A 13,481-nucleotide genomic window follows, 5' to 3' on the forward strand; every position below is an offset into this window, starting at 1 on the left:
TTGATAGGGTAACAGCCTTTGCAAGCATGGTAAGAATGAATAAATGGCAGGCTGTGTTTGTGACTGCTGGGCAACCAGTTCCTTCAAAGGCCATTTCTAAAGGGTAGCCAGTTTTTGTTACCTGCAATATGAATTCCCTGTGGGAGGGCTGAGCACCTGAGAGGTATTTGTAAACCTAGCGCAAATGATAGCCAGTACCTGATTCCCTAGGCTTCATTTATAAGTGATCCCAATCCAGTAAAACTGACAGTAAAATGTGAGAAGTCATGTTTTCAAGAAGCGTGTGGGAAGCCCGCTCAGAGCGAATGCAGTCATCTGTTTGACTTTGAAAAGGGGCTAGAGCTGGAAGCACTGGCTCCTTGAGAACATGCTAATAGGTAGCGGAGCCCCCACCATGGAGAGCTGGCCCCACCCCATGCACATCTCTCCAAACATCCCGACTTCATGCTGTGAGCTTTTGCTCTGACATGAGGGCCTGTTATGTGGGTTATTTGGAAATGTTGGAAGGCTAAAATAATAAAAAAAAAAATTGGGTTTGTGAGATCAAACCTTAAAATGCTTCAGTTTTCAAGAGCTACACTTAATATATAACTGATGCTGTTATAATCTCAATAAAAAGATAATCAGTGGGTATAATTTTGGAATACATTTTTGAATATGTATTGGTAGTGAAAGACTAGTTTATTAATATTTATGGTGCAAATCCTTCTCTTTGAACACCATTTTTTTTTGACAAATAATTGGTTGCATTTCATTACTGTTGAATCAGCTATAATTTCTAAACACTTTCCTTGTAGACAGTATTAGAGTTGGACAGGATGGAAATGTCTATGGATATGGTAAGTACACTCTTTCGCTGCCTTATGGTAAAGAGATATTTATAGTCAGCTGAAGTTTTTCACTAATAATGACAGTGTCATTTTAAATTTTAAACAGTTTCAGAAAAAAAATTATGAGAAAGATTTGTTGGATCAAGAGAAAGAAAGAGAAGAACTGCTGTTTTTGGAAATGGTATGTTATTTTCCACGCATACACTCCTTTCTGACCAGCATTAGCTAAACTTCGTTAGTAAACCTAAAACTAATTTATTGCAATTTTCCATTGTTGTTCCCTATTTCCTAAAAGACTGAAGAAAAGTCTTGATTTTCTGAAGTTTTATCTTTTATAAATTGGAAGAAAAATTAAGTGAGAGCATTTAAGCAAAGTGAGTTTCTTTTTTCTTTTATGTATATTTTTTTGGTTTTTTGAGACCAGGTTTCTCTGTGTCACCCTGGCTGTCCTGCCTTGAACTCATAGAGATCCACCTGCCTCTGCCTCCCAAGTGCTAGGATTAAAGGCATGTACTGCCACTGCCCAGCCAAAGTGAGTTTCTTAAGTGAAACTGCCTTATAAGTACCCACATATACTCTGTCCTAATTGAACCATTCCCACCTGTCCCTCAGAATCCATACCCAGCATCCATCCTGAGCATCCATCCCTAGCATCCATCCTCAGCATCCATTTCCAACATCCCTATCTAGCATCGATCCCCAACATATATCCTCAGTATCCACCCCCAACATCCATCCTCAGTATCCATCCCCAACGTATATCCTCCATATCCATCCTCAACATATATCCTCAGTATCCCTCCCCAATATATATCCTCAGTATCCATCCCGACATCCATCCTCAGCATCCATCCCAACATCCATCCTCAGAATCCATCCTCAGTATCCTTCCTCAGTACCCACTGAGTTAGCTTCTTGCCATTAGAGTGATCATATTTTCTAGAATTTGTGTGGCTTTAAATTACATATCCATGATGCCAGCAATACTAAGCAGCTTTTTATTTGTTTATTGGCCATAATATCTCATTTTTATAAAGTCCATTTTGAGGTTTTAAAGTAGATTGTTCACATTATTATTAGGAGGTCTTTTGTCACATGCTTGAATTGTGAATATTTTCTTGAAATCTGCCTTCTCTTGATTTTTAAGTCTTTAGAAAAAGTTTTAATTTTGGTGTTCATTTTATTTTTTAAGATTTACTTTATTTGTGTGTGTGTGTGTGTGTGTGTGTGTGTGTGTGTGTGTGTGTGTGTTTGTGTGTGTAAGTGTGATTTTCCTTGGAGGCCAGAAGAAGGCTTGGATCCCCTGGAGCTAGAGTTGTAGGTAGTGTCACAACCACTGTGGGTGTTGGGAACTACTGTAAAGGTAGCAAGTATTTTAGTCACTGAGTCATTTCTCCAGCCCCAAAGTCCTCTTTGTTTGGTTTGGTTTTGGCTTTAGTTTTTTAAGACAGGGCAATATTCTGTGATGTAAAAAGGCCACAGAAACAAAACAAAACTCCAAATTCTTAAAACATGAATACCAAAGGCAAAAACCCATTTTTAAAAAGGCATTTTTTTTTTTTTTTTTTTTTGGGTAAGGTATATTTGTATCTCTAAAGTGAGAATCATGCTGGGATTAAACTCCCAAGCTGCACCTTTCACACAGCACTGTGTCCCAACAGGAGCAGCTTGAGAAGGAGAAGCATCAGAACGACGGGAGGACTCCCAGTGACAAAAGCTTTGAGAAGAGGCGTGAGTGGTTCCGTGTGTCCCCACGTGGTTACAGAGTGGGCGGCAGACAGCCGGGAGTCGGGGACCCGTCTTGGGCATCTTTTTAATACAGTAGTTTAAGAGTACACGCAGTGCTTGAAAGAAAAACCTGGGGCAAGCCAGCTGTTAATCTAGGTAGCTGCCTTGAGGAGGAACATGGAGAAGAAATAGAAAAAGCCATGCCTTTTGAGTTAAGCTGGGGTGGAAGGTCAACCGTAAGGTGTACAGGAGGCCATATGGCGGAAGGGGGGCTTTAGAGGAAGAGTGAAGCCCAAAGCGTTAGGAAGGCACGCTGAGAAAGGCATCAGAGAAAGCAGACTTTTGAAGTTGTGTGCCTCTGTAAGCAACTGCACAGAAGTCAGGAAGCTGGGAAGAAAAAGTGTATCATTAAAGGGATAATCCTCCCATCTCTTTATCAAGGCAAATCTGCCTTCCTGAAGTATGACGGTTGCTTAGCCAGGTTCTTGACTAGCCTAACTAGATTAACTCTTCAGGAGCTGACCCCCACCCAGAGGTAGAGTCCATTCTTTTGACCTTTGGGCTACCAGTGCCACAGTAACATTTGTATCTTTGTATCCTGAAAGACTATGCTGAGCTTTAATTTGGTAGGGAAAATTACTTTACTTTCTTACATTAAAAAAAGTTATGTTTGAAAGTTGGCTGGCTAATGTGGTATAGGTATTAGGAATATATAAAAAATAATAAAAGGAGACAGGCTCAGAGCCTCCGGAAGGGGAGCTTAATTTGCATGTCAGTGGTTGGGAAGTTGGTCTGCAGTAGCGGAGACGGAAGTGGACATATATAAAGTCAGCGCAGCTGGGAAATGGTGCTGTTGTCGTAGGGATGGTGAATTTTACAGGAGCCAGATGACATTATACAACTTAAAACAGAGTCTATTTTAGGCAGAGACTCCAGGATACCAACGCAGAGCTTACCCAAGAACATCCCCATTTCTGTCCCTGGGCCCTCTTCTAGCACTTCGTCAACGAGTAAGAAATTATTCTCTTTTACGGTTCATAAAATGCAGCCCCACCCAGACTTTCTCTGTGTAGCCTTGGTTGTCCTGGAACTTGCTCTGTAGACCAGGCTAACCTCATACTCACAGAGATGAGCCTGCCTCTGCCTTCTGAATGCTGGGATAGAGACGGGTGCCACCACTGTCCAGCTCATAAAATGTTTTTTTAAAAAGAAAAATTAGGCATATGTTTTTAGAGCATCTATTCATTTACTTTTTCAATAGTGAAAACAAAACAAAACAAAAAGCCATGGAGATTTATTCAATGTGGCTACATTGGGAAGATGAGCAAAGATCCAGTGACACCCCTTCCTTCACTGCTAAGTCCTTTCTCAGGGCCCTATTATAAGGTTAAGATTTATTTATAGGGTCATAATTATGCATATCTGAGGAGTCAAGGTTAAGGTGTAGTCCTGTCCATCATTGACTCATTGTCTTCTCTAGAGATTGTAAATCTCTAAGAGAAAATTCCTCCTCTGCTTCCCAGAATTTAGCCTCTTTCTTCTCCCTGCATGAAATTCTTGGGGGCATTCTAGTTTGTGGAAGCCCATTGTTTCACTATTTGATGGTCCAAGGGTAGGAAGGAAATGCCTGTGTAGAGCATCTTTATTCCTGCCAGTCCAGCCACACTTTCCTACTGTAAGTTTTCAATTATTTTAATCGGTAGTTAGAAGGAGAGCTGCTCCAATCAGCTTACATTGAAGAGTGAAGACTTGATACAACTGGCTTTTTCTGAAAATGGTGGGGTCTGAGGAGGAATTTGGGGTTGGAATAGCTAAGAGATACTGAAAATTGCATTGTCTTTCTTTCCATTTTACTCTAGGCAAAGAAATCAAGAAATCTAAATTGTTTCGGAGCCAATCTTTTAACAATCAAGCTTTTCATGCAAAATATGGCAACTTAGACAAGTGTGTTAGGTATGTGCTGTCAGCTGTTTGTTTTTAATTAAAGTTTTAATTTTATGGACATATTTATTTACATAAGATATTTACATCACCATAATTGGAATTAATTTTGAATTTTTTTCGAGACAGGGTTTCTCTATGTAGCCTTGGCTATCCTGGACTCACTTTGTAGACCAGGCTGGCCTCGAACTCACAGAGATCCACCTGCCCCTGCCTCCCTGAGTGCTGGGATTACAGACGTGCACCATCACATCTAGCCTAATTTTGAATTTTTTGTGGACGAACAATTTGTCACTTTCTTCTGTAAAGATTATCATACTAAAAAAGAAGGCGCTTGCTATTTGTATTAAAAAATACCTATCTTTGCACTATTATCATGACATCACACAAGAATATCCTTGATTCTTCCTATCAGTTATGAGAAAGGTGGAATATGCTGTACATACCTCTCAGCTTCCAAATGGTTGTGAGCATACTCTGTTTGCCACCAGGCTGCACATTTATGTGCACTGTATTGTTTCTACGTGTAGAGAAGCCACGGGCATGTCATCCCGTGAGGCGGTCACAACAGAGTTCTGATAGGAGATACGTAGTTGCTTTCCATTTATAGGCCAAGAGAAGAAGCACCATTATACTGCCATTATTTGTTATATGTTACATGCACATAGCATTTAAGAGCTGTAGGTCATTGGAAAAGCAAAGTAGTTTTAAGAAAAGATGAGGTTGCCTGCACAAGACCTTTTTGCAAGATTACAAGTCCCTACCGCTGTCTAAGGAGCTCCTGACAGATGATGGCTTCTGGGGAGCAAACCTCTTCTCTCTGAGGTCGTGGCCCCTGGTGGGTCACCTCTGTTCTGGTGGACGGCCCATGCCTCTGAGTATATGCATAGCACAAATTGTACTTGGTAGGTTATTTTTACAAAGGAAGGAGGACATGAAGTTGGGAGAGGGTGGGGAGATAGGTAGAGGTGGATATAGGAAGAGTTATTGGGAGGAGTGTAGGGGGAAATATGGCCAGAATACATTGAGGCAAAGGCAGGTAGATCTCTGAGTTCGAGGCCGGCCTGGACTACAGAGTTCCAGGACACTGGGGCCACACTAGAAATGTGGTCTCAAAAAACCAAAACCAAACCAAACCAAAACAATAAACCATTGTATGAAATTCTCAATTAATAAAAATATTATGTTAAAAGGAAAACACAAATGCCTTTAAAATATTGTTTCTCAAGATAAAGAACGTGTTGAAGAAAAATGTTTTTTTCTGTTGTTAATTATACTAATCCCAGACTTTCGGCTCCAGCTTTTGACATCATCTGTAGATCCATGCATTTTCCTAGCCAGCAGTGCTCTCAGGGTGTAAAAAAAGGATGGTAACTAAAGACAAGCTAGGCCCAGGAAAGCTTTGCCCAGAATCAGGAAAATCTGCAATTCTGATGAAGCAGAGGACATGCTTTTAAACTGTAGAAAAAGTATGTATTTTGAAGCATGGAATATAAAACAAAAGATAAATAAACACAATAGGCATGTTTTGTAAGAAGTAGAAGAGAGCATTTACAAACAAGAGTTAAAAACCCGAGTATTAGGTAACTGAGATTGAAAACTGTGGTTTTCGGTTCTAATAGGTCACGTTCTTTTCTAGCAAATCCTCTACCTTAGCACACACGCCTTCCGTCTCAGGGCTGCTGAGGACTGCTGCACTCTCACTACCTGGTAAGCAGCAACATGAGCATAATAAAATGGCTACTTTAATGCAGTATTGCTTTCTTTAAACAATGTATGCTTCCAATTCTAGATATGATGTTTTTCTCTTTTTAAAAAGTAATTTTTTCCATGTGCATTGGTGTTTTGCTTGTGCGTGCGCTTGTGCGCGCGCGCGTGCGTGTGTGTGATCTCCTGTAACAGGAGTTACAGTTGTGGGCTGCCACGTGGGTGCTGGGAATTGAACTCAGGTCCTCTGGAAGAGCAGCAGCCAGTGCTCTAAATCACTGAGCCATCTCTCCAGCCCCTAATATGATGTTTTTCTTAAATATGTGTCTTCATCGAAGTCTTTAAGCAATTAAACTTTTCCTGTCACTGGGGAAACTGAACTTCCTTTTTGGGTTCTTAGATTATTTAATAAAAGAATGTATAAACAGACTTGAAAGTTGAGGCCAAAAAGCAACAGGACGGGCAAGCTGTAAATCTTAGCAGCTGCTAGGAGAAGAGAAATACATATAGAAGGCAAAAGAGAAGGCTACGCAGTCTGCATTAAGCCAGGATGTCAGACAAGCGAGAAAGAGTAAGGAAGTTCAAAGTACCAGAGAAAGCACACTTGGGCTCTGGCTAGCATCTGAAAGGGACAAGAGAAATCAAAGAAAAGTTATGCCTTTCTCAGCCAGGACTCAGGACTGGACAGATCCAGCAGAACCTCAGAGGGGCTTGTAGGGATTGCCCTAAGGGGAGCGAATTCTGGGAAGAAGACCACATTATCTCATGTAAGGCTAATTATTCCTCATGACTCTTTAAGCATGGCTTCCTGACTTGTGGTCGAGCAGACAGTGGTATGCTTCCATCCTGAGGTTGATTCCATTTGGCTAAAAAGCAATTGTTTTCTCTTAATGGGACTTTAGTGCTACTGTAACCCAGCAACTGGGGAAATACCTGACCATATACTATATTTTAAAACTATATCAAGACTCAGAACATAACACTTGTAAGGAGAGGAGGACTAATAGTAGGACAGGGCTGGCTGAAGTGTAGACAGACATTTCCCAGTAATTTGTAAGCAAGTTGAGCAAGATCGATTTACCATTTTATGTACCTAGAAGTTTGTTCCAAGGGCCAGAAGAGTCATTTAATGACCAGGTTATAAATGTTCTGGCCACTGTGGGCTAGTTACAGCCAGTCAGCTCTGCTGTTGAAGTGTGACAGCAGCCTTAGGCATTGCGTGCTGGCTGAGCATGACTGTCTTCCACAGCATCTTAAGGGCCCAGGCAGACATTTGTTTCAAAATTTATAGTTTGCTGACTTGTGGATTTTACAGAAGATGACAGAATTATTCATAGAAAAAATTAGAATATGTTAGTAAAAATTACTTGTGGCTGTATGTATCTTTATAATTTTGTATACTGGAAATGTTGATTGAGAGCTATAATAATGATTGATAAAAATTTAAAATAAGTAATAGTCACCTTTAATTTCAGAGGGTCTGAAATCTTAAGAATTTAGTTATATTTTACTTTTAAGTCTTATTTTGGGTATTCTGCTTTCCTTTTTATTATGTTCATTTTATTCTTATGTGTATATACACCAGATAGTTTGCAAACAGTGTTTTCATTTCCAGAGAAGAAACTTTCTATAATTAAAGCATTGATATCCACATACAGAAATCAACATGGTAGACCACAATTATCACTAGAAATCAGAAGTGCTTTGGTCATGAGCGTTGTTTAATAATGTCATTACCATATCTGGTGGTACATTCAAAAATGGCACTAGATCAATTGGGTACTTATATTAAGAAAACACAAACTTCAACCTCAATTCATACCTCACCTTACATAGAGACAATTAACTCAAAATGTATATGTAAGCACAAAAGGTAAAATTACAAATTTTTGAAGAAGATAAGGAAGGAAGTCTGTAATTCTGGAGCAGATAGATATTTATAGTAACCATAGCAGAAAAGTAGTGACACACTAGACTGTGCCAGAATTTAAAACTCTGGGCTTTGAGATATGTTCATAGAAAAACACAAGTCAAGACCTGGATTGGGAGGAATAGGCGTGATGTTCCTTATTGGAAAAGGACTTATGTCAAGAATGTTCAGAGACGTCTGAGGTGAGGCAGCTAGGCTTAAAAGGACAAAAGATTTGAACGTGAACTTTTAATGAAGGCAGAGATGTAGTGTATGAAAAGATGCTTAGTATCACCAGTGATTGGGTAAGTATAGTTTAAAACTGTGAGAAAGTGGAACGTAGCAGTGTATACCTGCAAGCCTAGCACTTGGGAGTGGGAGGCAGGAGGATCAGGAGTTCAAGCCCATCCTTGGCGAGGAGACCCTGTATCAAAAGAAAATAAAGCAAAGCAGTGGCAGTGAGAAAAGATGCTGTACATACTCAGCAGCATGTCTGAAATTCAAATGTTTATAATACTGAGTTCAAGGATAAAGAGCACTATTCAGACTTCCATACACAGAGCGGGGAGCAAAGGAGAAAGATGCTTTGGCAATTTCATCTGAAGTTAAACACATTAAAAAACCCCGTTTCTAAGCATTTACTGAGAGATATTAAAACATAGCCACATACAGATTTATACACAAATGTTCATTGTGGTCTTATTTATCATGGTCAATAACTGGAATTATCTAAATGCCTGTCAGTGAACATTTAGGACCAATGTTAGCCCATCCATACAACACCAGTTGCGAAGCACTAATATTTCTATATAGATGAATTTGAATGATACTGATCATGTGAAAAAAGTAAGACAGCATATTCTGTATGAGTCTTTTTTATGTAAAATCCTAAAAGATTCAAGCTATTCTTTAGCAAGTGGAGAGTCAGTGATTTGTAGAGGGAGCAGGTGGAGGAGGAGTGATTATGATGGGCCCAGGGGACGTTCGGCGGTCGCATGTTCTCACATCTTGACTGCGGTAATGGCAGTGGATTATACATATGCCAGATCTTAATGCAGGACCCTTTACTGTATATGAATTATACCTTTATAATACTGACTTGAGGAGAGAAGAAAAACCCGGTCTGGAGTCTTCTCTCCTTGAGCATATCTGAGTGTATCAACACCTCTGCCTCTCCACGTTATTTCCAGATGACTCGTTCCGGACTCGCAGTACCAGTAGTGTTCCGGCTTCCTTTTCTCCTAATCCTATCTTGCCCAGTACTTCTCGTGGGGCAGGTAACACAGCCGATCCAAAGTGTAGTGGAAGTAAAGATGCTCAGCCTCGGAAGGCTACCTTGTGAGTACCAAGTGATCCGCTGCTAAGTGTGCCGTTTGGCTCAGGGCACCTCCCTTCCTACCTCCACACTTCACAGAACTGAAAATGTCTCCAGTGAGGTAATGTTAAGAGATGGAGGTAGTTACAGTAAGAGCCTTCACTGTGTTAGTGTGTATAAGATGTCTTATAGTAACATATGGCAAAGGCATTGTCTGCTAGGTGTCTAGGTAACTAACTGGAGTATCGTACGCCTGGTATACAGACAGGTGGATACAGCTGATGCCACTTCGAAATACCATAGCAGCAGGGAACCCAGAAGCATAGGCTCAGTGAGCTGAAAATATCTGTAGACTTGAACTTAAAGATATGAAAGGCCTGTTTTCTTCCCTATGGCTCCTCTCTGTGTGCTGTTTGCATCTTGTTTGAATTGATTTTTTTTTGAACATTTAAAAGAACGATACCCTAAAGTTCATCACAGTAGCAGTCCAAGGATGTCCAGGGCATAGTTGCAGCTTCATCGTTCTCTGTTTACGTACAGAGCACATGTTCAAGTCACAGTGAACCTGCAAGCTTCCGATTTCCTCTTGAGCGTACGTCACTAAATTCATGAGCGTTTCCCTTCTCTCTCTCTTTTCTTTTCTCCCTCCCTCCCTGCCTCCCGTCCCCTTCCTTCCTTTCTGTTTTTGAGGCTCATCACGTACCCCACTCTGGCCTAGAACTTGAGATCTTCTTGCTGCAGCCTCCCAAATGCTGAGATTACAAGTGTACCTCGCTGTGCCTAGTTGATGTTTTTGAATAAACTTTTTCACCTACATCTTTCTATAGAAACTCTTCTTTGTATGGATGGATCCCTTTTAGGAGCTGGTTGTATTAGAATTCATTTTAAATTCTGAGTGGCCATTGAATATACACAAATAGAAATATATGGACCCCATATCACTCAGAGTTCAATAGTAAAGATATTGAATGGCGCTCAGAACACTGTGGGACCAAATGCTCGAAAAATAACCATAGGAGCAGGTGATTCAGATATTGCAGAATAGTGGCGCCAACTTGAACAGTATTCTTTTTGCCAAAAGACTTAATGCTGTTTAGGAGCCGTGGGAGCAGAGGTGGCATGGGTTGGTGGTCTGCAGCACTCTGAGCTGGAGCCATGTACCCAAATCCAGTATGAGCGAGGTCACTGTGTATTGGTGAGCCTGGCCCTTGGGCTTCTGCGCAAGTGTCAATCAGCAGGTCTGGCCCACAGATCATTTAAGAGGCCTCTCAGTTCCATGTCCTGAGATCTTTATCACCCTCTTCTTCTTCTGCCCCTAACATGGTAGCATCATCAAACTAGGTTCATTTTTTAAAATAAAGACTGCTGAGCCATTTTTTAGGGCAGCTTTCCTTTATTTCAGTTACTTCATCTGTTCTTTCATTGCTGCGCACATCTTTCCTTTTTGCAGACTGAATTTCCTCTTTTCTTGTATAACTGACAGTTCCTGAATGAATCTAGAATAAAGACAAATGGTAACTCACAACAGTTTGCACCTTTTTTTGAATGATCTGATGGAAGGCTTGCTAGCAGCGTTCACAGGTGCTCCTTTATGCAGCTCCTGGCTATCTATACATGGATCTAACATGCCCATTGGTTGGATTGGTGGTGGGTATCTACACTAGTCTTTTTACAAAATTGGAAAGAAAAAAGTCCTTTTTATGTAAAATAAGCCTATGAAGTAACTGCAGAAAGTGTTACCTCAGTTTATACTTCTTAAAGAATTCTGTGCAGTGCATTCACCTGCTTTCCCAAATGCTACCTGTGGTATTAACAAGCAGGAAGTACAGGAGTGCAGTACAGCTTTTGTCCTCTAGGGCTGCACAGTTGATATGCCTGTGTGTTTCCTTTATGATTATACAAAATCAAAAATGTAAGAAAAGTTGTGTGAATTAAAGTGGATGCCATTAAATGTGCCCAGGATGTCTTTGATAGCTACAAGTAATTCTGAATAATCTTTAATGTGTAATTACTTTCCTCTATCAGAGTTCTCATATTGTAGGTTTACTCAGAGTAGCATATTTATATTTATTTGCTTTATATGGATAATTGTTTTATGTTTTCTTTTTGGTCTCTTTTGCCTTTTCTTTCTTCCCTTCTCTCCTTTCTCTTCATCCCTCCCCCCCCCCTTTTTTTTTTAAATCAGAAAATCCAGAAAGTCCAATCCCTAAGTCAACTGCTCAGCGAAGGAGGCAAGCAGTCAGTGAAGACTGTGATGGTGGAAAAAGCTACAGCGATGGCCAGGCTTGTTAAAATGCAGAAGGGAAAAGGGACCCGTCCTGCAGCTGACGTGAAACTTACCATATTTGGAATTAGATTCCCCAGGAGGTGTGGCATGTGTTTTACAGTGGGCTCTGAATCCCAGTGTTCCAATGCAATATAATGAGCTCTGACCTGAGGTGTGCACTCAGACTTCCGGACCTTGAGAGGGACCCGAGAGACGTGCCCTTCTCCATGTGAGAGACTGGCTTCTGTTATGCTAAGTTGTAGCATTTAGAAAGTCCATAGCAGTCTAAGTGAACACTCTGCTTGAGTAACTACTTGGGCAAGGATACAGGAGGTAAGGAAGGCACTGTATTTCCTCAGAGCTCTCTAAGCCAAGCAGAAAAGTCAAACTGAAGAGCTGTCTGTGGTCCTGTGGGTCCTGGGATTCTGTGACGGTATCAGCACCTGGACATCCCCAGCCTAGATTTGGCAATGAAAATCTGCAAAAATTCATGAAAACTTTAGCTACAAATACCTTAAAAATGATAGGTTGATGATTTCCTTGACTCCTAGAATTTCTTTTATAAGTGCTTTGTTTACATTTTAGATTGTATCTGTCCTTAATTTCAAATGATGACTCTAGTCTGAATCAGCTGTTATTCCAAGCTATCATGCTCATTGCCATGTCAACAACACCCATTTATACTGATGCTAATACTTCCATCAACATTTGCCTGTGGAACATATATTGTCCTTAACTTTGAAATGTCGGTTCCTGAGATAGAATGTATGAAGCTATTGTCAGCTTCTCTATTTCAAATGCAATCAGCATATACCTATATTGATATCAGAAAATACTTGTTTTTTAAAAAGATATATTGGTGTATGATAAAGAGGATCTAATTTGTGAATGCATACGTGTGCGTGGTTACTTTTTATAATGTGAAATGGATAATGAGCTTGCTCAAAATAAAGCAGAGGATAATGAGATACCTGCACTTGTGAGAAAAGTTTGAAATACTTTCCCTACAGTTCTTACTCTATAAAGAAATGACAGTTAGTTCATCTTTAAACAGCGAGTAAGCAGATCATATTGTATCCTGCAAATGATAGTTGCTTATTGCTTCTTCATTCTTTGCCGTCCCTTTCCTTCCCAATGGCCTCTTTGGGGCACTGTTTAGGGACTCAGCACCCTTCATCAGGGACAGTCAGGTCAGAAGTGAAAGTCCAGGAGCCATGGGAAACTTGACTGCCCTGCATAAGGAAATTCAGTTTAACTAGTTTGTCTTCTATTAGCATTAGTGATGTGGAATTGGACCTGCTGTGGTCTAGAGAACTCATTGTTCATAAAGGGACATCAAGGCTGCGCCAGTTTTTTCAGTACTCTGGTTCAACATATCAGCATTGACTATTTATGTTAGATACAATGGAGGGCTTCAATCTGACTGTTAAATAATACACTTAGTTGTAAGCATTTCATATTCCTGTTGTATATGTGGGATGAAATAAAGTGATCTGACAGGGACTAGTCACCACTGTTTATAGAGTTGGAAGTCAATGCTTAAGCATTAACTTCTCAAAACAGTTATTCAAAGTTATTTTTGGAAGTATTTTTTCATAAGCATTAAAACCTTCTAAATTTTGGATCTTTGTTATAATTATATCCAGAGACAGATATGCAGGAAGATTAAAAATCAAACGAGTGGCCAGTAGTACCTTGGACCTACTCATCTCTCCAGATTATCAGAAGACTTAACCTCCCTCTAACTAGGTGTGTTGACAGAGAGAGCTCTGCTTCAACTGCGGC

General features: G+C 40.3%; 1 protein-coding gene across 1 annotated transcript in view; it reads left to right on the forward strand.

The window, feature by feature from the left end:
• Ppp4r4 (protein phosphatase 4 regulatory subunit 4) overlaps positions 1-12,739 on the forward strand; it is a 91,386-nt gene extending 78,647 nt beyond the window's left edge. The window contains exons 18-25 of the mRNA XM_051150869.1: positions 798-839; positions 937-1,011; positions 2,492-2,561; positions 3,482-3,568; positions 4,418-4,511; positions 6,139-6,209; positions 9,306-9,453; positions 11,616-12,739. Coding sequence (XP_051006826.1) covers positions 798-839; positions 937-1,011; positions 2,492-2,561; positions 3,482-3,568; positions 4,418-4,511; positions 6,139-6,209; positions 9,306-9,453; positions 11,616-11,640 — 612 coding nt within the window. The 3' untranslated portion in view covers positions 11,641-12,739. The remainder of the gene's footprint in view (positions 1-797; positions 840-936; positions 1,012-2,491; positions 2,562-3,481; positions 3,569-4,417; positions 4,512-6,138; positions 6,210-9,305; positions 9,454-11,615) is intronic.
• The last annotated feature ends 742 nt before the right edge of the window (positions 12,740-13,481 follow it).

Source organism: Acomys russatus, chromosome 1 (genome assembly GCF_903995435.1).
Source record: "Acomys russatus chromosome 1, mAcoRus1.1, whole genome shotgun sequence".
Classification (NCBI taxonomy): domain Eukaryota; kingdom Metazoa; phylum Chordata; class Mammalia; order Rodentia; family Muridae; genus Acomys; species Acomys russatus.